Below are 27,707 nucleotides of genomic sequence, written 5' to 3' on the forward strand. Positions count from 1 at the left end.
AAGGAAGGAGACAAAGGGAAGAGTTAAATAGCTACAGAAGTTGGTTCAGCTCAGGATGCCCATGGCCAGGGAAGAGCACAGATGGGTCCCTTTCACATCTTTTCGGCACAGCTTAGGCAGATCGTGAAAATCTGAAGTGATCACTCAGCCCAGGGCCACAGTAAGGGGTGGGGCAGGGACGGTGGATCTGGGGGAATGCCAGCGACTGTGTGAATCTTGCCTGTCCCTGCATTCCTCGAAGAGCTGTAGCTTTTCAAGGGTTCCAAGCAGGAGATCTAAGTGCACAAGTAAAGCCAGAGGTCATCTTAATCATCACCGACTCCTTGGCACCTTCTTTTTGGCCCTGGAACCCTCTCAGATACCCTCTCCCAATCACGACTAAACCCCGAAGAAGTGGAATCTCCACACAGCTTTCCGTGGGTCTAGCAGGGGCCTGGGCATGCTCAGTAGGCTACGTGGTTCTCTGGTTCCTCTCTCTCTCTCTCTCTCTCTCTCTCTCTCTCCCCCCACCCCTTCACCGCCCCGTGCGGGAGGGTGGGTGGTGACAAGTTAGAGGCACTTGCGTTAGGTCCCCGCCCCCAGGATCGGGCTCCCCCTGCAAGGGGACGAAGCAAAGGCAGAAACACACCTCGCTGCGCAGCATCCCGACCGGGAGGGGCTGCGCCCCAGGGCTGAGCCCACCAGTATCCCCATCTGAGGACGGCCCGCCGCTCTCCATGGTACTGCGGAGAGCTCAGCTCCGCCCTTCTCTTTCGGAAGGACAGCACCCGGCGTCACGTAACCCAGCCTTCTCGGGCTCCACGACCGCCTCCTCCTTCCCAGCTCTTTCCCTCTCCTCCTCCTTCTGCTCCCCTCCTTTGCCTGTTCTCCCCTCCCGCACTCCTGGAGATAGACGCTCAAGCCTGACGCCTCTGAAAAGGCAGCAGCAGTCGCCTTATGCACAGACCTCAGGAAATTCGCTTTGACCGATGCATGCCTCAAGCTCTGGCTCGAGCTAAGGGGGAATAACCGGGCAGGTAAAGAAGCCCAATTTGTGTTGGGGGGAGGGGATGGGGCGAGGCTAGCTCGAGAAGGATATCTTTCCCCATTGTAACTGAGCCAGGATCTGCCACAAATGCACAGGGAAGGATGGGTGGTGGGAGGGTGGAGGAGTATAGATCTTGGTGGTTTTGCATGAAGCTTTTTAAATAGATGGTAAGAAGATGAGACAGTGGAACTGGGGTAGTAACTTAAAAGACTGAATGCAGTGATTTATTAGCAAAAAAAGAAAATGGGCAAGTTAGAAACCAAAGCAATAAGATACATCTATAGCTACATCTTTCTTTCCCTTCCCCATCAGCTCCATGCTGTGCCTAGCCTTAATTTGTGCAGTTGACTCCAGGCTCTAAGACACTGCACTGGTATTAGAGATGGAGCTTAGAGACTGGGCGGGAAAGCCAGGGAGAATTTTGGGTGTGCATTGGTATTGAGGGACTTTGCAAAAGCCAGGGGGAAAAGATAGGCACTTCTAAAAATTCAAAGATTTCAGGTTCTTTATTATGGTTTATTGAAAGGTGCATGGAAAGGTGTGCGTGTGTGTGGTGTGTGTTACCGTAAACATATTAAAATAAATGCAACTGCAGCCGATGACCATACTGTATCGATCCTTCCAGTGGCTTGGGAATGAATTTGATTCTAGAAATGAAAGAAAAGATTAATGAGGCTGTTAGTCTGCTTCTGAATTAGAGTGCTTCTTCCTTTGGCTGCAGTGAGGTTGTTTTCCAGATCCTTTTATTTTATCCTCTAATTTGTGAACTCACTAGGTTTTCTGGGCACCTAGAGAGAATCGTTTTCTCCATATAAATACAGATACTCTCTCTCACACAATGAGCTTCCTCTAAGAACTGGGAGAGTCAGTTGACCTCCGCTGTGGTAAGAATATATATGTTTTTCCCCTTCTCTTACATTCCATAAAAAATTGTCTAGGTATGCATCAGTGGAGGAGGGCAGGAGAGAGGTGTAAAGAAAGGTTTTGTGATCTATGTACTATAAGTTAATAAAATAATTGGCTCCAACTGACTTACAAAAAAAAATGGTTTTCTAACACACGAGCTTGTGGATGGTTTCAAAGCACTACTCTTGATCTTGAAATTCCAGATTTATTTCACAATGACTGAAAATTTCAGATTTCTGAGTCCACTTAAAAAATGAAAGTATACTGAATAATATGCTATCTTAGAATGATTTTTAAGAGCACTTTTCTTTTGGCTTGGCACGGGAGTAGACGAGATATGGCTGGTGATTGCTGATGGTGTGGAATGTATCAGCCATAATAAATAAGCAACCGAGATTTTTATTTCCCTTTGCTAGTGGGCAGTGTGTGTGTGTGTGTGTGTGTGTGTGTAGTGTGTTGTGTGTGTGCTGAAAGAGAGAGAACCAGTCATCAATTTCATCTGGGGAGGAACTTGAAGTGGGATCCCCTAGCTTGGTGGCTCTCAGCTGACACCTGTAGGGATTGCTCTGTACTGAAGAGAAATGCTCTCAGCTCCCTCCATGGAGAAGCAGCAGCACAATGCGGTGCCATAAATTACTGCCAGTTTCAGCTTGTAGGGAAAAAAAAGTGTTAATTGGATAGTGAGCTTCTGTGTCCAGGCAATAAATTGGTGTGTGTGCGTGTGTGTGCGTGTGTGTGCATGTGTGTGTATGTGGTGGGGGGAGATAGTGGGAAGTGGTGAGGGAGATACATGTGTTTTCTTGACATGACCAGATGACACATTTGTGATTGTTGTTTGTCAAAATGTGAGAGTAATTTTTTGGTAAAAAAATAAAAAGCCTTAAAAACAATTCACTATTTATGATTTCTATACCATTACAAGAACCTGTCAGATTAGCGTTGAATAAAGAGAGGTGATTTAATAGTACAGTGAGTAATTCAAAGATATGATTTTAAATTCAAGCATCCTGGAACCACAGCAGCTAAGGTGACACACATGCCAGCTGCTGTTTTAACCACACAAATTCTAAGAGCTGACAGCCAGAAAGGACTTGAGGAGGAGTTAAGATCACTACACAGTTAGGCAAAATATTAAATACTTCACCCATCTTTAGAGGAGTTAATATTATGGCAGCTGAGACACAAATGCCACTAAAAATAGACATCTGGCTCCAGTGGGAAGTTTTCTCCTATAACGGATTATTCCTTTAATAAAAAGGAAGAAAATACTTGGTTGAAATTTAAGAGAGATGCCCAAGAGACTATCAATATTCCTTCTCTCTCTGAGAAAAATAAAATGGTAGGAATGCTATACAAATCCATGCTGGCAGCTTCCAGTCAACATTTTGATATGCTCTGCCTGTTGTAAAATCAGCTATTAACTGAGATTTGAATAGGTTGTATTTTTATTGTCCATGTAACCAGTGCACAATACAAGCAGAAGTCCCTAACAGAGCCTTTTTTTCCCTCTCCTTCTCATATATTTTAAAAATTAAACTTTCTCAGAAATAGTAAAAGACAGCATTAACCAAATCGCTATACAAACCTGGGAGGGTTACCTATTAACAGTTATAATAAACTACAAGGGTGTAATGGCTGATTGTAAGAGTGTGATATTTAACTATTAGGAGACATTAGTTCTTACTTGTAGATCAGGACAAATAAGCTCCTTCCAATAAGGTTAACTCTGACTTCCTAACAGCACTAGTTACATACCTGGCTTCTGGGCTGAATAATGATTATATGATACTCTTACAGACTTTAGAACTTAATTTTTATTTTCATTCTCTGCAGATTTCTGGGTCCTTATAAAAAGACAAAATAAAACCAAAATGCATCACCGACACACAACCAATTGATATGCTGGCATCTTAGTGTGGCCTTGCAGAGGTGGAGAGGAAAGAAGAGGGGCTGTTGTGATTTCCACATCTAACAGCTTCTGGCTATTTCACAGCATCTGTGTTTGAACCCTACTGTTGGGGAGGGACAAAGAGAAGTAAAACCCAGCCTGTGAGGCCACCGTGTGCAAGGAATTCTGCTTTGGCTACAGTGGTACTGGAAGTCCATGATATGACAGAAGAAGCAGGCCTTTGAAGCTACTCTGGGGTTGATAAGTGGTGCCTTAAAGAGGCAAGGGGCCCCTTTCTCCCTTCTGGTTTGGGACACTACATCTGGAGGAGAAACACTTGAGGCATTACCAAGCATTCAAGGACCCTGGTTCATTGCTGGCTTCTTGTAATTGCCTGGAAAGTGTGACTCGAACTGCTTCCCTTTTGCCTGGTACCACTGATGGTACCTGGCAGATGATGGTATTTGAAGAGTGAAGCATCTGTTGACACCACCGATAAATGGATGTGTGATTTCCTTTGACTTTCTGTTGACACCTTTTCCAGAGCGTTGCTTCCAAAGTGTATCCTCCCTTTGGTCTGGAAGTTCTGTGGCTGCCCTGTACTACTGGGGTCTACGTTTTCCAGTTGGGAGGGGACTATAGGGAGAGAGGGAGGGGTTGCTGGAAGAAGAAGAAGAAAAAAAGAGCTAGATAAAGGAGGGTGCATCCCTCCCACTCCTGCCCATCCCCTTACCCGACTTATTTCCGGATCCCTATTTCTGCATCACGGTGTCCAGGACCATTTTGACCCTGTCGGCCCCGGCACCCCCCCGCCGCACCCCAGCTCCGAGCATGGGGACGGCGCTTCTCCAGCGCGGGGGCTGCTTTCTCGTGTGCCTCTCGCTGCTGCTCCTGGGCTGCTGGGCAGAGCTGGGCAGCGGGCTGGAGTTCCCGGGCGCTGAGGGCCAGTGGACGCGCTTCCCCAAGTGGAACGCCTGCTGCGAGAGCGAGATGAGCTTCCAGCTCAAGACGCGCAGCGCCCGGGGCCTAGTGCTCTACTTCGACGATGAGGGCTTCTGCGACTTCCTGGAGCTCATCCTGACGCGCGGCGGCCGCCTGCAGCTCAGCTTCTCCATCTTCTGCGCCGAGCCCGCCACGCTCCTGGCCGACACCCCGGTCAACGACGGCGCGTGGCACAGCGTGCGTATCCGACGTCAGTTCCGCAACACCACGCTCTTCATCGACCAGGTGGAGGCCAAGTGGGTGGAGGTCAAGTCCAAGCGCCGGGACATGACGGTGTTCAGCGGCCTCTTCGTCGGGGGGCTGCCCCCGGAACTGCGCGCCGCGGCGCTCAAGCTCACGCTGGCCTCCGTGCGGGAGCGAGAGCCCTTCAAAGGGTGGATTCGCGACGTGCGGGTCAACTCCTCGCAGGCCCTGCCGGTGGACAGCGGCGAGGTGAAGCTGGACGACGAGCCGCCCAACAGCGGCGGCGGGAGCCCGTGCGAGGCTGGCGAGGAGGGCGAGGGCGGGGTGTGCCTCAACGGAGGCGTGTGCTCCGTAGTGGACGACCAGGCGGTGTGCGACTGCTCGCGAACCGGCTTCCGCGGCAAGGACTGCAGCCAAGGTAAGGCCGGGCGACGTCTGAGCCCCGGGGGCCTCGGCCTGGGCAGGGCGCGGGGAGGCAGGGCGAGGCAGGCCCGGGCCGGTGCATGGGGGCTTCCTTCTCTGGAGAGTGTTTCAGATAGCGTCCCGGTGAAGACCTGTTTCGGGTGTCTCTGCCTTATCACCTCTCACAGCCCCTCCCTTGGTGTCCTCGTCATGGTTGAGCAGCCGCCATTTCCAGGTTCAGTTCCTCCCGGGAGCCCGTTCTACCAACCCTATTTCCTAACAAGTGGCAGGGAGAATGCCCTCTCCTCTTCATTGCTCTGGTTCTTTGCCCAGCCGCTCCCTATCTTCATCGGGCTGGGGCGCACCTGAACGTACGCTGTGCTTTTCCTCTACCACCACTAAGTCTGTAATACACCGATTTTCCCCGTATGATGCAGATAAGCATCTAGAAGATTGGGCACACGTTTGGTGAAAAATGAAGTCAGGAGAGATTCAGCATGGTTGAACATCCCCACGTAGTTACTCGTTGGTAAAGGACAAGGGAGACAGGATTCGTAAGCACAGCTGTGCTTTTTACAAGAAAAGTGATACGTCCTGCTCCTGGTTGTGGGAAAAGGTGGTGGGGCGGGGGAGGGCTTGTGAGGATTTCCTTGATTAGAAGGAAGAGGGTTCTTGGAACTAATGTTAGTTTCTTTGGTTATGTCCAAGTCCAACATTTGTCAGTTTAATAAAATTATCTTATTTCTGTGGTTTCTTGAAATGGGAGAGAGGTCAGCTCATGTTTAGAAATGTTAGAGATTAAATAGCATATTTCTCAATTAGCAGATGACTTGGGAGGATAAATAGTACAGAAATTTAGATGTTGCTGGACTGGGAAGCTTCTTCAGGCTAATAAACAGGGGATGCAGATGAAGGATTGCAAGAGATTTTCCAAGGATATTCAGCTAATGATATTTATCTGAGTAGTGGAGGCCAAGCTGTAATTCCTGTTGTTCTTAGGGATTGAAACAGTGTGGAATTTAAAAACCTCATATCTCTGAGTTTTATTTTCTCCCCTTTATACATAAAATTCAGTCATTACTGTGTTTCTCCAATGTTGCTACACGACAGTGACCAAGGAGAAATATTGTTGTATAAACACAGGAAAGCCTATGAACAAAAACCAAGTGATATGAAAAAGAAGAAATATGGATGTATCTGTGGCTGAGATGTCAAGGTTTAAACTAGATAGCGTATGGGTCAAATCAAGGCAATCAACACAAGGATAAATGGCATTTATGGCTGATTTTTTTAAAAGGTGAATTGTTAAATCTGATTTTGAAAGCTGTAGTGACAAAAGCTCTATGTATGGCTGTATTTTATTGTATAATGTCTTCTGTTTTTGTTTGTTTGTTTTTTTTTTTTTTGCTGACACTGCTAAGGGGAACTAGCCCTTGTAAATCTTATTGGACTTGGCAGTCCTCTCTTACCTGACTTTAAGAGAAATGAAGACTTGATAAAATTTGTAATTGTTTAAACAGCAAAGGGAGTTAGGAAGAAAAAAAAATGTGGTCATTAGGAGAGTTCTGTAGCCTTCATGGGCTAATGGAAAAAAAGTAAAACGTTATTTCATTGCTTTCTGCCTTCACGAAGGTTTTTGTTTTCATGTATCTTGTTTTAAGTAATTATAGAAGACTGTGTATTCCATGGCCTATACTGCACTTCAGCTTGATCAGTAAATTTCCATGGATTTAGCATCAGGCTTTATAGTTATGTTTTCCAAAAATAAAACAGTACATGCTTTTTCTCTACCAAATCTGACTTAATTGTAAACCATGAATAAGATAGCTATATTTGATGGTTTGCTATAGTATAATTTGAAGTTGCAGACCTCTGCACTGATAAATAGAAATGAATTAAAAATGGACATTATTTTATGGGACAAATTGCTCTAAGTATCCCAGTGCCACTTTAAAATACAGAGCCAGCAATTTAACGAAGAACACATGAGATATAACTTCCTTCCTTAAATTAGGAAACAAATATGACACAATGACAGCTTGTTCTGTGTGGGAGGGTGTTTTAAATGAAAATTTTTATTTTTCTGTGCATTTTTAACGTAGGAATCCAGGGATGTGCATAATCAGGAACAGTTAAGAGTGGAGAAAGCATGGCAGAAGTAATATTTTGAAGAGAAGCAGAATTAGATAGCTCTGAAATGCATTTTGCAAGTGGGTAGCTCTTTCCATGAGACGAAGAATTTGGAATTAGATATATAATTGAACACTGTAGTACTTGATGCAAAAAGTAATTCAGCCCAGAAAAGAAAATCCATCAGGATAGTTCTGGAGCATTGATTCATTTTGAAAATTTGAAATGAAAACGGAGTGCAAAGATCACCACTAGTCATGAAAGGAAAACAAAAGGCTGGGTTCCTTTGATTATCACAGAAATGGGAGATGGAGTGATAAAGGCAGAGATGGTCTCCCCAGAAGGATTGGCTCCATTTTGCTTATTTTCCCTGTTTCATGTGTGTCAAGTGACTATTAAATAATTAATTGAGAATGGATACCTCTCCCAACACCAATCATGTATTGATGGCTAGGGATAGATGATTTCTATTCAGATGAAGTATAAACAAAGCCCTGCCTGTAGCCAGTATTTGCACTGATTGCCACATTAAAGAAATAATAATAATTTAAAAACAAGTAAATCCATAATCATTAGAGAAAATTTGGAAAAAAATTAACAGCAAACATTAAACAATATTCAAATTGTATCTGGTCCCAACTACAATTTCTTTGTTTTTAACTTAATGGAAAAGTCTAATATTATTTTAGTTGCCTTTGTATTCAAAATACAGTAAGAATTATTAAAAATAAAATAAGAATATTCTTTTTTTCTAGAATGTCTTTAAACAACTTATACATCTATGGATTTCTAGAATATTTTCATTTAATGAGCTCATGTTCATCCTTGCTCTATTTGTTCAGGCAGGCCTAGCAAGTTTTATTTATTTATGTATGTGGTGATGTAAAGAGAACACAAGGACGGTTATGTGTCATGATCAGGTTAGTGACAGAGGCTGGGTAAGAGCACCAACACCCTTATTCTCAAGCCCTGTATTTATCATGTCTGCTGAATAAGATTTCCAGTTTATTAGGTTTGATATTTTTTCAGATTCAGGGATTATTCAAAAGAAAAAAAAATATATATATGGCTGATGGAACAGAACTAACTTATGTGTTTTAACCCTGAGAGTCAGCCTCAGACGTCACTATACAAGAATGTCATCGTTCCTGAATGATGGATGCTTATAGGGTACATAGCTTTTTCAGTGACTCATACCCATCTAAGTGCCCTGGGACCATTATTATTTAATAAGTTTCTACTTAAGGAGACTAATAATTTCCTAGCAGCTTAAAAGAATTAGTGAATTCTGTGGCTACCCAGTTAAAAATGAGAATAAAAGGCTGATCAATGAGAATTTAAGTTATATGTTTTACGATTTCCAGGTCCAGGTTTTACTCATTTTAGGGTCCCTTATATGAAAATTTCATACTAGACTCTGAGTATCAATTTTATTCCTCTATTTAAATAGCCAGAAACACATATGGCTTATGATGGCTGATTGCTTAATATCACTAAACATGACAGTGTGGTAGATATCATTTAATAAAGCCTCTGCTTTCTATGACTTTACTAATGTGGCCAGACGGACAACCATATTCACTCACTCATTTATTCATTCATTCCTTTCTTTGTTCAACAAATATTGACTAAGTGCTTTGTATGTGCCTGAATCATAGGCCCAGGCAATACAATTGTGAGTAAACTCTCACCAATAGTTCCTACCTTAATAGGAAGGTAGAAACCTCACATTTCTTTGCGGAGGCACAGTAATTAAAAAATAAATAAATGAAAACTTTAAATGATGGTATGTATTTTGAATGACAGGTACATGGTACTTTGAGAACTTTAAAATAGTGTGAACAGACCTAATCAAAAAAAATTTTTCCTTACAGGTGATATTTAAAGTAAAATCTGAGAGATGAGAAGGAATTAGCCAGGTAAAGGCAGAGGAGAAGTATTAGGTCAGAAGCCTGGTGCAGGAGATGGCATAGCACATTCAAACAACTGAGGGAAGGCCCTTGAGTATGGAGCTCTTAGAGAGAGGAGTAGGGCCAGGTCACATAGGGCCTTCTAGCCCATGTCAAGGATTTTAATCTTTATTGTAAAAATGATGAAAAAGCAATGGAGGGAGTTTAGTGTGGAAGGTAAGGAGGAGGGTATCATTATCAAATTTACATTTCAAAAATGTCACTGACTACAGTGTAGAGACCAGATTGATAGGGGCCTAGAGAAAAAGAGAAAGTGTTACTTTCTGTCAGTCAGCAACATTTGTTAAGCACACACTGTAAACTGTAGATTGAACCAGGGGACATAGAGGAAAAGATTCTTTCTCTAAGGAAGTTAGAATCTTTGTGAGTTTGGTTATGTATAGAACTCTAAGGCCACTTGTTTGGAACGCTGTGGTTCTACTTGTAAAATGCATTATCTGAACCCTTTATGTGGATTATCATGTGGTTTCTCTCAGATATACACATCAAATCTGTAGGCTCCTGGAGCACATTGGCAGTGCCATACTTTATTATACCCCCAAGTACCTCGCTCAACATGCCTTCCTTCTGACAGTATATATTGATTGACTGATTCTAGGCTTTCAGTATTTTAACTGCTACAGTAAAGGGAAATACTACATAGATACTTATAATTTTAGTAAGGTTAAAAAATTTTAAGTAGTTACCATATAGGTAGGTACTAGACAAAAATGATTCAGAGATTTTGCCAGTTTTGTTTGAAGCCTACCATCTGAGGAAAAGGTGGATCACCTGTGCTGAGAAAGCTTTGAGTGGAATGGATAAATTCATAATTTTGATTTAGATAAAATGTTCTGGGAAGCTCTTAAAGCATAACAATGATCTATCAGAATAAGCTTATCTTGATAATAAACTAATAATCAAAACTGAGTAACCACTCTAAAATGCCACAGATGAGGTGGAATGTGTTATTTTAACTATTCTGAGATGCATTTGGATTATGCAGACTGTGGGACCATGCTGCCTGGTTTAAGTGGGCACACTCAAACTTTATTCCTCAATATTGTCATCTGTGAAAATGGTATAATAATAGTACTTACTTTATAGGGCTCTTATCAAAATTAAGCAGGTGACTTCATGTAAAGCTCTTAGAATAGTGTTTGGCACATAGTAAATATTCTTAAGTATCCACTTGCTATTTTTGTTACTATTATCACCACTACCACCAGCACCACTGCTTCTACTGATACTATTTTCTTTAGGGCTACTGTCAAGCAAAATTCAAATATGGAACATTTTCCAAAAGTTTCAGCTTATAAAGAAAAGCAAAGAGTAAACACATTGAGCCTCTATTTCTGTTTTACACAGCTGTGCTCTAATGTTAACCATGTCTGGTTGTGATTCAAAATATTTAAAACATCATATTCTACTTGAGAATTTTTATTATGATTAAGTGAGCCTTTAACACAAACGCATTTGTAAAAACTGTCACTTTCCATATAAACTAATACCTTTATCCATCCCAATCCTATACTTAGTGATTTTTACTATATTTATCCTAATGTATAGGTATAGATATCTAATGGATCTATCCTATTTATATTTTGTCTTTGAGGCTTTTTGATAAGTTAAAGTTATTTACATGTATGTTGCAGAGAAGCTAGGTAATATATTTGAGCTTTAAAAAGCTCAAGAAAGATTCTTATAGTTATAAACAGATTATATTTTTAGTGTAAAATCATATATGCTAGTAACATCATGTTCCAGTTTTGGATAGCATTAAATGAAATGTGATAATTAAATGATTATTTAAGGAATCCCTGATTGACTGCAAAAAGGACAGGTACTATATAATATTTCTGTTATTCTTAGCTGCATTCTGAGTATTAGAACCCTGAGCCACACTGGTTTCTGAAAACAGGAACCACATTCCATATCCCTTTCTCAGTGAGCAGTTGGTGGCTACACCGTTCGTAGGGTTAACTCCTATAAATATACACTGAAAATTAGGCCTTATTAAGATACTCAGGTTTTGTTTTATTATGGAGATAATAAACCTATTATTAGAAGTTGTTACGCAAACTGTACTTTCAAAAAATTGCACAAGTATATTTGAAATAATTCAGAATAAATCATTTTTGCATTCCAAAAGATTTTAGTTCATTATGCATCACAGTATTATGCAAAACTCTTATACTTTTTCCTTGTGTACTTCTCTATAATTTTATGGCTCAGTCCCTTTCTATTAACTTGGAAGTGCAGGAATAGGTAGGTGTGTGTGGTCCTTGCTGAGTAGTAAGTCTTAAAATGTCTGAATTAAGTTTTGGGGAAAAAAAGGTTTTTTTTGTTACTTGCTTTAGAGCGCTTCAGAAATTGCACGGCTTTTTGGTTTTCTCTCTTAAGCATGGAGTCCATGAATTTCCACTTGAATATGCGAATGGGTACAATGCTCTCTCAGATTCTTTTCCTACAATGTTATTGTTTCCACAATGTGTGTAAACAGAATGTGGCATGGGGTCTGAAGAACTAAATTCCAGGTGTGGCATTGTCTCTAAGTTGCTGTTAAAAGTAGAGTAAGGCTGCTAATGTCCTAATTTCAATTTCCAAGATTGCAAATTGAGAAACACCTAATCAGACTACTCCTGATTGTGAACCCCTGCTAACCTACCTCAAAGAGTGTTTGTGAGTAGCTGATACAGGTAAACTCTCAGAAAAACTTGAAAATTTAGAAGAAATATCTAATGGCAGCAGCATAGTGGCTCTAGGATTTGTGAATGTTAATAGTGAAAATGTTAAACTTGTTTCTGTAAATCTACTTTGAGGTCATTTTAGGCGAATTTTAGATCATTTACACTCAATGGTAGGTGTAAGATTTGGTGGAGTTCTCTTAGTATCTATTGACACATTAATATAGACAAGCTGAATAAAGAGGGCAGTGGTCCCCTTGTTCCTCCTGTGTAAAATCTAAACAAATGAAATTAGTAATTTAAGGTAGCAACTGTATGAGTACGTATTGCATGATTCCATTTATGTGAAGTTCGAAACAGACACAACTAATCTATGGTGATAGAGGTCAGAATAGAAGTTACCTTTTAGTAGTGTTGATTAGAAGAGGACACAGTGGAGGCTTTGGCATGATCTGGGTGTGGTTACATGGGCATATATATTTGTAAAGATGCATGTATTACACACTTAAGATTTATGTACTTTACTGTATATAAGCTCTACCTGAAAAAAAAAAAATCCTTCAGATTATGAAAGGAATGTTGCTCAATGAATACTAATGCACTGAATACATATAAAAAATTACTTACAAAAGGGTCCTTAATGTAAATCCGTATTTACAAATCTTAGCAAAAGAGTCAAATATTTGTAACATAAATCCAATGACCATTCCAGGGAGCAAGTGTATTTATATATGAATACATCTAAGAGAAAGGAGAGAGAGTGTTGTTTTAAATACCTTACAACCTTTGAACTTGTTTCCAATTTCTTGTGCTTTTATAATGGAGATAAAACATAGGTTCTTATTTTACATTTGCATCTGTTGAGTGAAAGTCTTACCAATACATTCAAGCAATGTATGTTTTCTAATTAGAACAACTCAACTGCTGGTATTTTAGGTAATTAGTAATCAGTAAGTTGTAAAAGCTCAAATATTTGAATGAGTGATTGGATATTGGGAAAAAAATCACTAGCCCAACTATACTGTCTAAATCTACAAATATACATGATTTCTCCCCCAAAATATTAGGCATCAAATTGTTTCAAAAGATGCACTAGGCGCCCCTACTTTAACGGTGCCATAAGCACTTCTTGAATGTGAATACAATTTAACATCATTCTGTTTAGAATCACATTTATTATACTTACTATTTAGTGTTTACTGAGTGAAAGGCATTGTACAGTATACTTTATCTGTTTTACCTCATTTATTCCTGCAACATCGTACTTGATAGGTTTTATAAAATTCCCATTTTACAAATGTTAAAACTATGTATGTATTAGAAAAGCTAACTTGCCAAAAGTTCCATAGCTCAATGGCAGAGATGAAATTTGAGCCCAGGTGTGTCTGTTGCCCCAGCAGGCAACTCTGTCCATTATATGACAAAACCTGTGTGTTTTAACAGACAGATAATGGCTGCTGAAAATGTATTCACTAGTTGTTAACTTGGTGCTAATTTGAATGGCCGATTTATAATAAAGCCTTCAGAATTGAGGATTGTGGCAGACCCTTACATTTAGTGCCATTTCCTAATGTCATGATAGTAAAGAAATGGATTAGCTTGTCAGGATTCATCACACTTTGTTTCTATAATGCTTGCTCATTTGCTTCTTTTGTTGGCCTTCTATTCATATTATGCTTAATAGGTTGATTGTACTCTAATGTAACCAGAAGTAAAGCCCCAGTATATTGCATCTAAAGAATATTACAACTAATTCTTGATCTTTTGAATGAAAATACTTAATTTTCAAAAAGCAAGCAACACAATTCTCATCTATTTCAGATTCTAGGAGATAAAATTATTGAAAATATCAAAAGTCCATGGTGATTCAGCACAAATGTAAAGACCTAGGCCGGTTCCCTAAGTAGGCCCTTCGTGAGAGTTGCTGAGTCAGAACATGGTTCTGCTGAAGATATAGATGATGGTACACTGGGCACTTACTTGAAATTACATAATGAGAAAATAGTGTCTCTTTTTGCACAAGTGAGTTTGGCTTCCCAACGCATTGCCTAAAATTGAACTTGGGAGTAGTTCTTAGAGTTAGAAAGATATATTCTCTATGCTATTTCTGGTATATATGAGAAACTATTATTGGAAAGAAGTGGGAGAAAAGTAAGACTGACCTGGTAAGATGAAGTGCTGATCTGGACTCTTGTCTAGTTACTTGTGCTCAAAACTATCTGGACTGTAATTAGAAATACATTGATGCCACATTATGGGAACAAGTGCTACTTCAAATAGCATTTTCTCCGGTTGGTTCCCAGGAGGGATCTGGTGGCCTAAAAGCTACAAGAGGTGCTGCCAAGAAGAACAGTTGCCTCACTAGCATCCTAACACCAGGAGGGGCTTTCTGTGTTTAGTTATAGACATAATGAATTCTGTGTGGATGGCAATCCACAACGGAAGCAGCACTGATCACAGCTTAGGAGTTACTGTGGTTTGTGACCTAACAATACCTGTCCTTGTGTGTGGAACCAGCTAAGCTTAGGTGTTACTCAGTCACTGCTGGATTCAGCAGAATGAACCGCCCCAGTCCAGCAGAGGCAAGGAAATTAAAGACTCAGGTTTTTCTTCTAAGTAATGATGTCTCTCTATAATTAAGCATGCCTGGAGTCTCCTTAGGGAAGTAGCTGGCGTGGCAGCATATAACTATAGCTGCCGTATGGAAGATACCACCTTCCAGCTTAAGCTCTTCGTCTTGAGTGCAAAATTGATTTTTTTCTGCAAATAATGTAGTTATTTATTTAAAATTACTATGTGTGATGTTTAAGGTACTAAATGTTTAATTTATCCAGTTGAAAACATTGTAAAAATAGGAAGCTATATATTGCATTTCATGACCCAAATGCACAATTACAAGTGCAGGAGGATACATTTATGAACCCCTATTTTAAAAATTGGACCAACTTTCTGTGAAGTAAAGTATTGAGATATTTTAAAATAATGAGACATTTGTTTTTGATACATAAATGTATGTCTGTGTATATGCATATAAACAGAGATATACACAAAAATATGACGTGTACAAGAAAATTACGTAATGTAAGCAAAGAAGGATATTATTTAAAAGTCTTAGAAATCATATTAAAATCCTCAAAAATATATATCGGTTAAACACATCATTAAAATGTCTTTATGATTTAAAATAGTCTATATATGTATTTTTTCTATACAAGACCTTAGAAACCGAAAAAAATTTATCTTTTTTTTTTTTTTAATTTTTTTTTATTGTATTTTTGGCCGTGTTGGGTCTTCGTTGCTGCGCTCTGGCTTTCTCTAGTTGTGGCGAGCGGGGGCTACTCTTCGTTGCGGTGCGCCAGCTTCTCATTGCTGTGGCTTTTCGTTGCGGAGCACAGGATCTAGGCGCACGGGCTTCAGTAGTTGCAGCACGCAGGCTCAGTAGTTGTGGCTCACGGGCTCTAGAGCTCAGGTTCAGTAGTTGTGGTGCACAGGCTTAGTTGCTCCGTGTCATGTGGGATCTTCCCGAACCAGGGCTCGAACCCGTGTCCCCTGCATTGGCAGGCGGATTCTCAACCACTGTGCCACCAGGGAAGCCCCAAAATTTATCCTTAAAGTATGAAAAATGACTTTCTGTGATCAGGCATAGTGTTAAGAGATTTTGAGGTTTTTGCGAAGTAGCATTTTCATACTATTGATTAACAACATCCCAACTGTTCCTGGGGGTTGTATGAAAGACTAAATGTATTGTCTTGCTCTAAGATTTCTCTGACAGTTACCAAGAGTAATTTACTTTGATGAAACTCTATTATTATAAAATAATAATAGTTATTATTTAACTATCTATTGGAATGAGCCACAATTATGTTCAAAAAGGTGAAAAAAGTTAAGCTAATATTAATAATGACTTCTTTAAAACTTTCATACATAAGAAAACCAGGAGGTTAAACTTACTGAGCTCCCAGTGAGTTCAGTATAAGCTAAGACCACCACAGGAATATTTTGAAACCGCCAGCCAGTTTTTTAAAAAGTCAGTAATAGCCCCCAAACCTCTTTTACCAGAGTAGGTAGGGAATCTATACAAAATTTTGTTTTTAATATTTAAATGAGGCATTTATAAGTTTCAGAACATGCCTCATTGGTCAGTTTCTTTCATTGTATGGGAATTTTTTTGATATCTGCATCATTAATTCTCTCTTCCTCTGGCCTTTTACACCTTTGTTCAGATTAGAATAGTAGAGTTAAAACAATATGACTTTCTTCTACTACAATTTATATATTTTTTGACTCAAATAACATTTAAAGTTTTTTTTTCTTGAATTTTATCCACTGTTTATTCTTCTTCAGCTCTCTACCTTGATTTCCTTCATCAAAGTACAGGCAGAGGTAGAGCTTCGTGAATTAGAATAATTCTTCATCTGGGGATGGTGCTCCTCTCTGACTGTTAGCAAGAGCTGTCCCCTTTCCCAGAGGTCACTGGAAATAAAGAAAAATGATGGGTGCCTCTCCCTCCCCCAGACTCAGGACATTATTCATCCTGGACAAAGTCCCTGTTTGCATGACACAGAAAATGTGTTTCATCCTAAAACAGAGGCAATATAGATTTGGATTGGGGCCAAATATATAATCTTGGCGTGTCTTCTGCCCGTAAGAGATGAAGGGTGGAAGGGTGATGAGGCCTCAGGGAAGCTGTGAAGCTTGGGATGTGTGATAATTGAGAAAATGAGACGGAAGACTGAGAAAGAGGAACAGGAGATAGGAAAAAAGATGATGGGGGAAAAAGGAGTGTTGGAGAAAAAGGTTAATTGAGAGAGAGTGGAGAACTTACAGAATTTAAACAACCAGAACATTGAGAGCTGGTGACTTAAAATACAAAAAATCGCGCATCTGATTAGTGGAGGAGAGAACAAGAATATACATTTCTTGACTTCTAGTCCTGGGATTGAGCTGAAGGCAAGCAGAGGGGGAAGAAAAAGACAAGGATAAACATATTATTGTCTACAATTCAGTCATAGAAACTATAATCATTCCTTGTCTTTGGCAATGTGTCATTGGGCTTTCTCCTACTAATACCAATAAGAACAACAACAATAGCAAAATTGTACATAACTCATACTCTGTGTCAGACACTATTTTAAGTTCTTTACTCATATTAATTCATTTAATCGTCCCCACAAACCTATAAGGTAGGTGCTATTTTCTCCATTTTAAAGATGTGAAAACTGAGGCCCACTAGGAATTTGCAAAGCTAGTATTCTAACCAAGGCTGCATGACTCCTAAGGCCATGCCCTGAACTTGTAATTCCTTCTTTTTTAATATTAAAATAGTGACTGTGTATCCTCTATACACTGTTTCACGTGTAAGAATCTCCCCTGTGTTTAAAAGATGCCTGTATAAGCTAATACAATTTCATATTTATTTTTCTCCCCTTCTCTTAGTATTCCATTTAAGTGTTTAATAACTTTTTCTGGGCAGAATTTCTTCCTTAAATTTAATGAAAATCCTTTCTCTGCTGACATTAATTTATTCTTGTTACGTCCTCAGTGCAAATAAAATTCATATAGTCAGTATCCCCTTGACTTATCTTAATCTGCCTAAGAGAAAGAGTACTGTTTTCACTGAACTAAAACATTTCAGATCTCCCTTCTGTGAAACTGGTCTGACATTCAGCCTCCTTCTCCTGGTAACTGCCTGCTTTATTTATTTTACTCACTATTACTCCAATTCACTAATACTCTTCCAAAGGTTAGTTCCCAAAATGTATTGCAATCCGCTTGATATGTTCGTTAGCATTGTTGCACTTTCATGGGCTCCCTAACCGTTCCTCTCCCTTCTGTCTGACTTGCTAATTTCCTTTTATACCTTGGAAATGGCATTGGCAAGGGCTTCATAAAATCCTTGGTAGGTTGTTGTTACCTGGTGGTTAAAAAAAAAGGTCTCTGTCATTAGTGTCTCTAGATCAGGCAGTCCAGGATTGTGTAAAGGGAAGAGTCTTGATAGCATTGCATTTTTAAGCCAGAAAAGTAGGCCAGAAAAATATGAGCTGACCAACAGAAAAAAGAATTTGGACTAAGAAAAATGAGCAGTGGTAGCCTGGTCCACAGAGCGCTAACTAATGGAAATGGATTTGAGCAAGATTGTGTTGATGTAGGCCCAAGGAAAGAGTAAGCAACATTTGCTTGTAATTCTAGTATAAATGTGAGAACAGGCCAGCGGAAGTGGTGGGCAAGTATCTATTCCTGGAAATCCTTAACAATAGCTTAGACAGACAACTGCTGCTCTTAAATTGTTTAAGATGTCCCTTCTTCTGATCAGAGGCCTGGACTAAATGACCTTCAAAATACATTTTCAGTTCATAGTTATGTAAATAATTGTACTTTTGGGAAAACTTTTAACATACGAATCTTCCAAGTATGAGATAGAAATAGCCCAAGACAACACTCACCCCTAAAAAAAGCTCCCCCAAACTACCCCTGACAAAAAAAGAAAAAAAAAAAAAAAAACAGAAAATCTATTTTAAGAGTGTCTGAAGTTAAAATTCACAGATTCGTTTGAGTAAAATATGGCACCAACTGCTACAGAGCATGAATTACTTCCCCAGTTGCCTTAACTTGCTGTGCTGCATACAGGTGTCCCTGGAATCCACTCTGGGCGGGCTCTCTGCCCATATGCTTCTGTTTGCCCTGAGCCAGCTGCCCTTGTTGTCCTCTTTACCCAGTGGATTGCCCCAGTTTCATGTTTCCTTCAACGTGGTTGAGCTCGAGTTACAGCTACTGCCTGTATCTCAGCTCACCTTGTACTTGTTCATGCTGCCATCTCCAGGGTATCCTCCTGGTACTGAATCCACATCCAGCAGGTGTGATATTTCTGCCCTGCCACCTCACTGCAGCACATTCGAGTGGTATCACTCCCATATCAAGCCTTTTATATTCTGGGTCATTGCTCTTCCTCTGAGAAATACAGCTTTGGATAAAAGGGGTTTTAGCACTGGTGTGAATTCTTCCTGGAGAAGGATGAGATGAAAGGGCGAAAAATAGTTTTTGAGTTAAAAACAAAACAAAGAAAATAAAACCAAAGCAACAACCATTCACAGCATTAAGAACACTTTTTTACGGGTACTCTGTAATGTCCATGGTTTCTTAGTACAGCCAGTTACACAAGCCAGAAATCTAGCTTTATCTTTGACCCCTATGTTTTTGTCCATTCGTGAATTCATTCATAATTGCAAAACCACTTACTAAGAAGCTGTCCTACACAAGACGAGATGTTAGCTCTTAACATCTCAGAGGTGTTAGTTCACCTTTGTGTTCTCAGCAATTTTGAAGTTAGGCAGCACAAATGAAAAGTGTTGAGACCTAAATACAAGTATAAAAATATCAGGGATCAAAAATGTGAATAAATCTCACTATTAATCGTAGTATATGAAGATCTATAATAGGGTACACATGTGTGCCATTAGTGATATTATTAATGATATCCTCAGTTGTAAAAATGAGCCTTTTTGAAAAATGCAGAATGCCTATGAACAGTGAGAAACATAAATCCTTTTAAAAATTGCACTTAATGGATTGTTTCACACTCTCAATTAAGTCACCATAATTTCAAATTACTCTAATCACTAGATTCTTTCCTATTAAAAGGAAACAGTTTGTAGTAAGTCTTTAGAAAGTTATAGAGGATGTGTAGAAAAAGCACTGGATTAATGAATACTGAGTTTGTTTTTTCCTTGTTTGACGACAAGGAAAACCAGGAAACTTGACTTTTTTTTTTTTTTTTTGGTGAGACACTGTGTTTGGTCAGCACTGGTCTAAGGATTGAAAGGGGGAACAAGTCATGTTCTAGTGGAGTAGGCTGGCAGATACATGCATAAATGTTTTCAATATAATGCATTAAATACTGTCACAGAGATGAATATTTAGTGCTACTAGAAGTCAGAAAATAAAGGGATTAATCATGTACCTTCAGTGACTAAGTTCACTTGATTCATAAATATATTGTCACTGATACACATTACCTATTGTCTGTAATGGTGAAATCAAGTAAATGGAATCAACTCAAGTATTAAGTAATTGGCTAAATAAACCATGGTAGACCCATATATAGCACCTCACAATATAACATGAATGAGGTGTATCTATTTAAATGGGAATGAAAGCATGTTAAAAATATTTTGTTTAGTAAACATAATCAAATTGCAAATACATGTATGTACATACACACACATACATATATACACAAAAATATGATTGTATGTATACTTATTTATGTAAAAAATGTAAATAATTTATAAAGATCAGGTGTTAAGAGGGAGTAAAGAAAATCTATTTAAATTGTTTGCAAGGTAAATATGTTTGCAAGTACAAGACCAGATTAATAAAAGAAGTTGGTGACTCCATATTGAGGGATTTTCAATCAGATTTTGAAATGTCAAACTAAGATCAGACTCTTATATGACTTTCCAAGGATTTGTATTATCATTCTAGGTTGAACATTCTGTTATAGAAATAAAAACAGAATGTTCATATTGTCAGAACAGAATATGGCACTAATCTCACAGGATATATTCTGAAAGAATATCATGAAATAGAGAATTATAGAATTTAAATGCTGTGTAATTCCAAGGATTATTTTTCTTTTAACTTAGACCCATTTGTCAGGTTGAACGGTAATTCTCCTGGTAATTAACAAAGGGATCCTGATAAAGTGCAGGGACTGGGAGCAGATGTAATATTTCTGTTCAGCAGAGTGATTTCTGTTAATGTCCCATTTACGACATCTTCCCCTGTTCTCACACATCTCCAATACCAAATTGGAGAGATGGCTGAATAGGCCAGTGCTGTGTCTCAGATTGGTTTCAGAGTCACGTGTATTACCATTCTTCCTAATGGAAATCCTAGAAACTTCCGAGAAGTTCCAAATGACTGGCAAGGCTTTCCTGCTTAACTTCATACACATGTATGTTATCAATAATTACTTAGTTGACTCTTTTAATTTGTCCAAATTTGTGCAGGCATAATGGAAACTGACAATGCAATTTTCCATTGAAAATTGTAAATGGGTGACTAAGCTGAGTAATTCACCTCCTTCCCGTTCCTTTTGTACAGATATCTTATGCTACACCAGGATGGCTATACTTTGAAAATAGCTCATCTATATTCATTCACCCATGCATATAAATTGATTTGCATGCTCGTTTTGCGGTTTCCAAATATGCATTTGTTGCATAAAGTTTTTCATATCTAACCCAAAATGGCTCTTTTACCTCTTCCTCAAAAATTTAACTGGTGTGAGCCAACCACACATGAAATTCACATACTTGCAGGACTAGATTTCTATAGAAAATGCTAAAAGCTGGAGAGGGAAGGCTTAGATCTTGCCATTGGCCATAATTTCTAACTAGGATCTTGCTTTTATGGGTCAGATCCTTGAAATTACTCAGGGCAAGATTGAAATTAAGTGACAAGAATTTATTCAGACTATCCAGATTATTTACCAACTCATGATTTTTATGAGAACTAAAGGTATTCAGTAGAATAATTAGTTTATGGGTTGTGTCTTTTGCTTTTCCACAAATTAGCTATACCTTATTGGACCTTGGTTTCCTTAACTGTGTATGTATGATTTTTCCAGTTTAAAAAAAAAAATATAGACACACCAAAGTTAAATCAATAATGTGATTTACCCCAGCAAATAATACTAATATTATCCCTAAATTAAAGGCAGTCTCTTGAAAAATATACGTATCTTTGTACAAGCTTAAAAAAAAAGTCTAACAAAATGTTTTGTGGCTATGACCATTTATAAATAGAAAATATTTTAAGTTAGGAAATTATCATTATGTTGATGGCTTTTGGTATTTACTGAGAATCTTTTATACATAATTAAAATTATATATTATGTGAAGTAAAATTAATAGTATGTTTTTAAAATGCCCTGAGTAGTAATGTGCAGAAGAAGGAAGGGATTGATGTTTACTGATTGTCTACTACATACTGGTATTATCAATTTTATATGTTATCTCATTTAATTCTTACCACCACAAACCAGATTTGTTTAACTATCTTCATTTTACGTTTAGGAAAACTAAGGTGCAGAGAATCTGTATAGTAAGGAGAGAATTTGAACACAGGCTTTATTTCCTCTACACCCCAGGCTTTCCCCTGTGTCCTCACTGTCAGACGTGGATGGACCTAGAGGGTGTCATAGAGTGAAGTGAGTTAGGAAGAGAAAAGCAAATATGGTATAATAACACATATATGTGGAATCTAGAAAAATGATATGGATGATCTTAGTTGCAAAGCATAAATAGAGACACAGACGTAGAGGACAAATGTATGGATACCAAGGGGGAAGGGAGGGGGATGGGAGGAATTGGGAAACAGGATTGACACATATACATTATTGATACTATGTATAAAATAGACAACTGATAGGAACATGCCCTATAGCACAGGGAACTCACCTAATGCACTGTGGTGACCTAAATGGGAGGGAAGTCCAAAAGGGAGAGGATATCTATACGTGTATGGCTGATACATTTTGTTGTGCAGTGGAGGCTAACACAACATTGTAAAGCAACCATACTCCAATAAAAATTAATTTAAATAAATAAATAAATAAATAAAATAGAAAAAAATAAAATACCTTGTGTAGACTCTGTGGAGTCATAGATACAAACAATCAAGAGTCAACCTATTTTTAGAAAACATACTAGTGTTTGAGCTATTGTCAAACTTTGAGAGTATTTCTTTGATTTGGAGTCAAGTTTGCTTTAATTTGACTTTTGTATTTTTCTTTTTACCTCATCTCTTTTACGTATAGGTGAATGTATTTCCTAACTGAATGATATATTGCTAGTAATGACAATAAGAAACCTCTAAATATGGTTTCCAGAGACTTTACAGGAAGACTGTAGGCAAACCTCAAAATACATAGAAGGTTCCTTGTTTTCTACTATTATTTTTGTCATCTGATCATTAGTGTGTTTCTGGTTTTATGTCTTTTCCTTCCACCCTGTAAAAGAGTCATTTTTCTTTTTTACTGTTTCTTCTTCTCTTAGGGCTGTATCACCTTTTGATTTTTTTCATTATATTTTAGCTTATTTTTCATCATAGAACATTCAAACAATATATCTACTAAGATGACAGTTACTGAAAAGAAGGAAGTATCTCATAGAATTCTATACTATTGTCTGCAAACCATAATTCTATGGATTTGTCCACATTTTAGCTAAATATATTTTTGGTGATATTTTAACTCAAAATTTACCTAGCTTAAGAAATGAATATTCATGTAAAAATGCATCCCATGAAAATGTTTATTTAACCAATATTACTCTTTTCTCCTTTTCAAAAATGTATTGACAGTAGTTTCAGAAACATCATTTTTATAAAAGAGAAATAATACATAAAACACAAAGGAAAAGTACATTCTTAATTGTGTAGTGTTAAGTACATGTTACGCAGACTTTTCTTAAATCCTTAAACATTTCCAGGTAACTTAATTTGACATTGGGGTTGATTTCATAAATGACTCATAAAGAAAGTATATTTTTGTTCTCCTCTTATATCACTAAAACTTCTGTAAATAATTCCAAAATTATAGTACAATATGCACATTTTTGGCCCTCCTTAGATTTCAAAACCCCCAAATAGGTATGTCATCAATTTTTCTTTGGGCAATAATTTTTTTCTCTGACTACTAACTATGGATTCCAGAAATAGTTCAGAAAATTCTAATTTTTCCTAATCTTTTGATAATGATCTGAAAATATATCCAATTACATAACAAAGAAAAGATACTATGTTACAAAATGAAATTCTGAAGTAAAAATGGATCAATAACTATAGCTGATTATAGTATTTAAGGTGATAATGTATCAGAGAGAAATTTTAAAACATTTATGACATTTAAAGTAGTATTTAGAGGCACTGAGCTTAGATATTAGGGATATATTTGTGATCAGACAGGCCTGGTTCACTACTCTTGTGGGGTTTATAATCTACGAGTGAATATAGACATGTAGAAGGTCAACTATAATGCAGAATGACCACTAGTGATAAGAGTACATGCAACTCAGACTGAGGAGGCAGAGAGAGCTTTCCAGAGGATAAGACGGCTAGCATGAGACGTGAATAAGAGTCAGCTAAGGGAACAGGAAGGAGAAGAGAAAAGAGTATGCAAAATGAGACTGTGCCTCATTGAAGAGTTTAGAATTTGTGGTGCTCGGAGAAAAAATGGTAAAGGTGGCTAAATACAAGCTGCAAACTAAGCTTTGTAAGTCTTGTAAGGGGCATGAATTTATCTTTTGAGTTTGTGGTGGAGTCATAAGAACAGGTAGTAATATAAGATTATGATTTTAGAAAGACCACTGTGACTACATAGATCTTGGATGGAAAGCAAAATTGGAAATAAATAACTGTAGACCCACATGATTACAAAGACATGTCAGGGTCTTGTAAGAAAGATCTATGCCTGCCAATAGACTTAGACATGTTTTGAAGACCATTAGCTTCCACAGTGAGTAGAAACCCAATGAAAAGTGTAGATTTGTTCTTAGGAAATAAAGGGAGGCATAAAACTGAGTGATTAGAGTAAGGGTAAACTAATTGTCAAGTTAGGATGAAGAGGATGTGGAATGAAAGAGAAGGATTTATCAAGAGTGAAATTCAGAGGAAGATTTAGGTTGTAGATCCAGTTAAGAGAGTAATTGAAGGAAACCAGGAGTGACATAAATGAAAATATCACAATAAAATTTTGGCTAATTTTTGCAAACAGCTAGATTTAGGCAGGCATGAATATTCTAGAGACTGTTCAATATGTTCTCTCTTGTGGGACAAGATTTTATTCATTAAGTTTCACCACTGTCTGAAATTAATATCCCTCAGGACTTTCCCCCTTCCTTTGATTTGTTTCCATGCTTACCAAGCACACTTTTCATTTTAATCCAAACTTCCAGTAATCTTGGCACAAGAAAAGTGTTTCTCTAGATGGGCAAAGAAGTGTTTCTCCCAGTTACTGATATTCCTCTCATTTCAAAATAATACATTCACATAAAAATTCATAGGTGAAGAAAAAAAAAACAACCCCAGCAAAGTACTGTACTCCCAAATCCCTTTTTAATAAATGTTTATTTATAAGGTCATGTACTTTAAAGTTACTTTCATGAAACTTAATATTCTAAAATGTTCATAAGTTTTAAAATATGTATATTTTGCCATGTTATAAACTATCAACTAGGTCAGTGAAATGCCCAAAGAAAATGCAAAACATTGTCAAAAGGGAGAGAGTAGGGAATGAGGAGCAGCCAAAGTCAGAAATAACCTGTATTGACAGCAAACATTTATTCAGTGGCTGCTGTGTCTCTTTTGGGCTTTGCATATTTCCTTTGTTTTTTCACCCAGAATCTGTTTACTTATGCTGTCCTTTTTCACCTGTGTAGGACTTTGCTTGTGGTGGGTGTATGAGCAGCAGTTTCCCTGATACCAGTTCCACCATCCATGGGAGAGGTAGCCAGGCTCTGAGCTAGGGCTTCCCTGCTTCACCTCCAGAAACCGGGAGATACGGCTGAGCTTTTTTCAAGTTTTCTTTAAAAACCAAGAAATGAGAGTCCATCTAGGATAAAGGCAAATAACTACTTAATTGTAATACATCTAGTTTATCTGGTTGTCTTTTGCACAGATAGTTTTTTTCAATTAGAATTTCTTCCATGTCTCGTATAGCCACCCAAAATCCTGTGTGGAGGTAGACTATAACCAAATAAATCAATTTTAAATAGAATATTTTGATGATTAAATGTGATACTAAGTTTTGGAAAGTAAATTTCAAGAAAAGTTTTAATAGCTACCATAATTCATCTGTATTCTCTTCTCATTCTGGAGTATTTAGTGATTAGAATCATATGTGAAACTGACCTGAAATAGTGCTCTCAATGGTATATAATCTTTATTTTAGTTTGTAACGTGCTACAGGTTAACTAATAAATGTAAAGCAGTTAAACAAAGATCTCACATTACTTCAGTGGTATGTCTTAGCTTGGCCCATTAGCTAAGGTCAATAATTTCACTTTGGTAAATCAGTTTTTCAGAAATGTGTAGTTCCTTCAAGACCCTCTATACAGTTGACCCTTGGACGATGAAGATTGGTGTGCTAACCCTCTGCACAGTTGAAAATTAGAGTACAACTTATAGTCAGCCCTCTGTATGTAAGGTCCTCTGTATCCACTGTTCTGCATCCGTGGATTCAACCAACTGTGAATTGTGTAGTACTGTAGTATTTACTATTGAAAAAAATCCACATACAGGTGAGCCCACGCAGTTCAAACCCATGTTGTTCAAGAGTCAACCGTACTTGTGAGTTGTTTTACCTTATGAGAGCTGCATATAAGAGAAGTTCAAGTGAGTAGAATTTAGGGATACTCCTGGATAGTTATAAGTAAAACCTCTCCTCCTCCTCCTTTTTTAAGTTCATTAAATTCACCAGTTCCTTCAACTGGAGGAGTCTTATATATGAATGCTTGAACTCATTATTAATTTGTCACAAAATCAAGAGTTTACTAAGAAATGAAAATATCTTTGAAAATGTCCAAGTTATAGAATCTGTAGAATTTTGGAGTTAGAAGAGACCATGAAGAGATATACTACAACGACTTTTTTAGAGATGAACAAACTGAGACAAAGAGAAGTTGGAGAATTTTCCAAGTCACAAAACTAGTTTCATAGCCATAACTAGAACACAGGCCCAGCACAATTTCCATCTTCCATTTTCAGGTAGCAAAGAAAATAACACTTCAAAAATTGTATTCCTTCATCCTGTACACATGATGTAATATTTCTGATGATGTGTCTCCTTTGTTATTTTTTGGTTACATTTAAAGAGAATTCTTATCCCTATCTGGTCTGATTGGGTAACTTCCTTCTTAGGTTCATGGAAGAGGCTTTCAGATTCATAACAAAGCTCTTTGTATGCACTGGAAAATAAATGTGTTTTTCTTAGGGAAAGTCATTTTAACAAATTCATCATTATAGAAGCCTCTTAGTTTGTATTTTGGAACACAAAAGCAATGGTGTACTATAGCAAATAAATCAAAACCCTCACAATATGGAGTAAGATTCTGTTTTTTAGGAAGGCATGTCAACTGATTGAAAGAGTACTTTCCTAGAAACACTACAGTTTAATAATGCTTCTGATTGTGTCATAAAAGTTTTTTTAGTGTATTGTGTCAGCTTTAGGAAATGTCATTAAATATAGCATTTTATTTTTTCAAATCAAGAATGCTGCCCATATTAATAGCATGATTGGGGGAGAGTTTATTTTTTAAATAATGTGTGGCATGCCTAAATTTTGATAAAATGAAATTCAAATGTTCAGTCTGAGAGTACTATTTGAAAAGAAGAAAAAAAAAGATACTCCTAAAGAAGAAAAAAAAAGTACTCCTAATTGGTCTCCCTTTAGGGGAGCTTGATAAAACTGGTGTAAGAGATCAAAGCCTAAGTGATCCATTCATTACATAATAAATGTGTTGGTCTGTTTTTTT

General features: G+C 38.0%; 1 protein-coding gene across 21 annotated transcripts in view; it reads left to right on the top strand.

Annotated features, from left to right (window-relative positions):
- The first annotated feature begins 674 nt into the window (after positions 1-674).
- NRXN1 (neurexin 1) overlaps positions 675-27,707 on the top strand; it is a 1,113,486-nt gene continuing 1,086,453 nt past the window's right edge. For 14 of the 21 annotated variants that reach the window (XM_082357954.1, XM_082357975.1, XM_082357978.1 and 11 more), the window contains exons 1-2: positions 676-1,016; positions 3,767-5,424. In XM_082357954.1, the coding sequence (XP_082214080.1) occupies positions 4,653-5,424 (772 nt within the window). In that variant the 5' untranslated portion in view covers positions 676-1,016; positions 3,767-4,652. Of the gene's footprint in view, positions 1,017-2,668; positions 5,425-27,707 lie in introns of those variants that run through there. The other 7 variants (XM_082357957.1, XM_082357959.1, XM_082357962.1 and 4 more) reach the window with 2 other exon arrangements.

This window comes from Balaenoptera borealis, assembly GCF_965194805.1.
Source record: "Balaenoptera borealis genome assembly, chromosome: 15".
Taxonomy (NCBI): domain Eukaryota; kingdom Metazoa; phylum Chordata; class Mammalia; order Artiodactyla; family Balaenopteridae; genus Balaenoptera; species Balaenoptera borealis.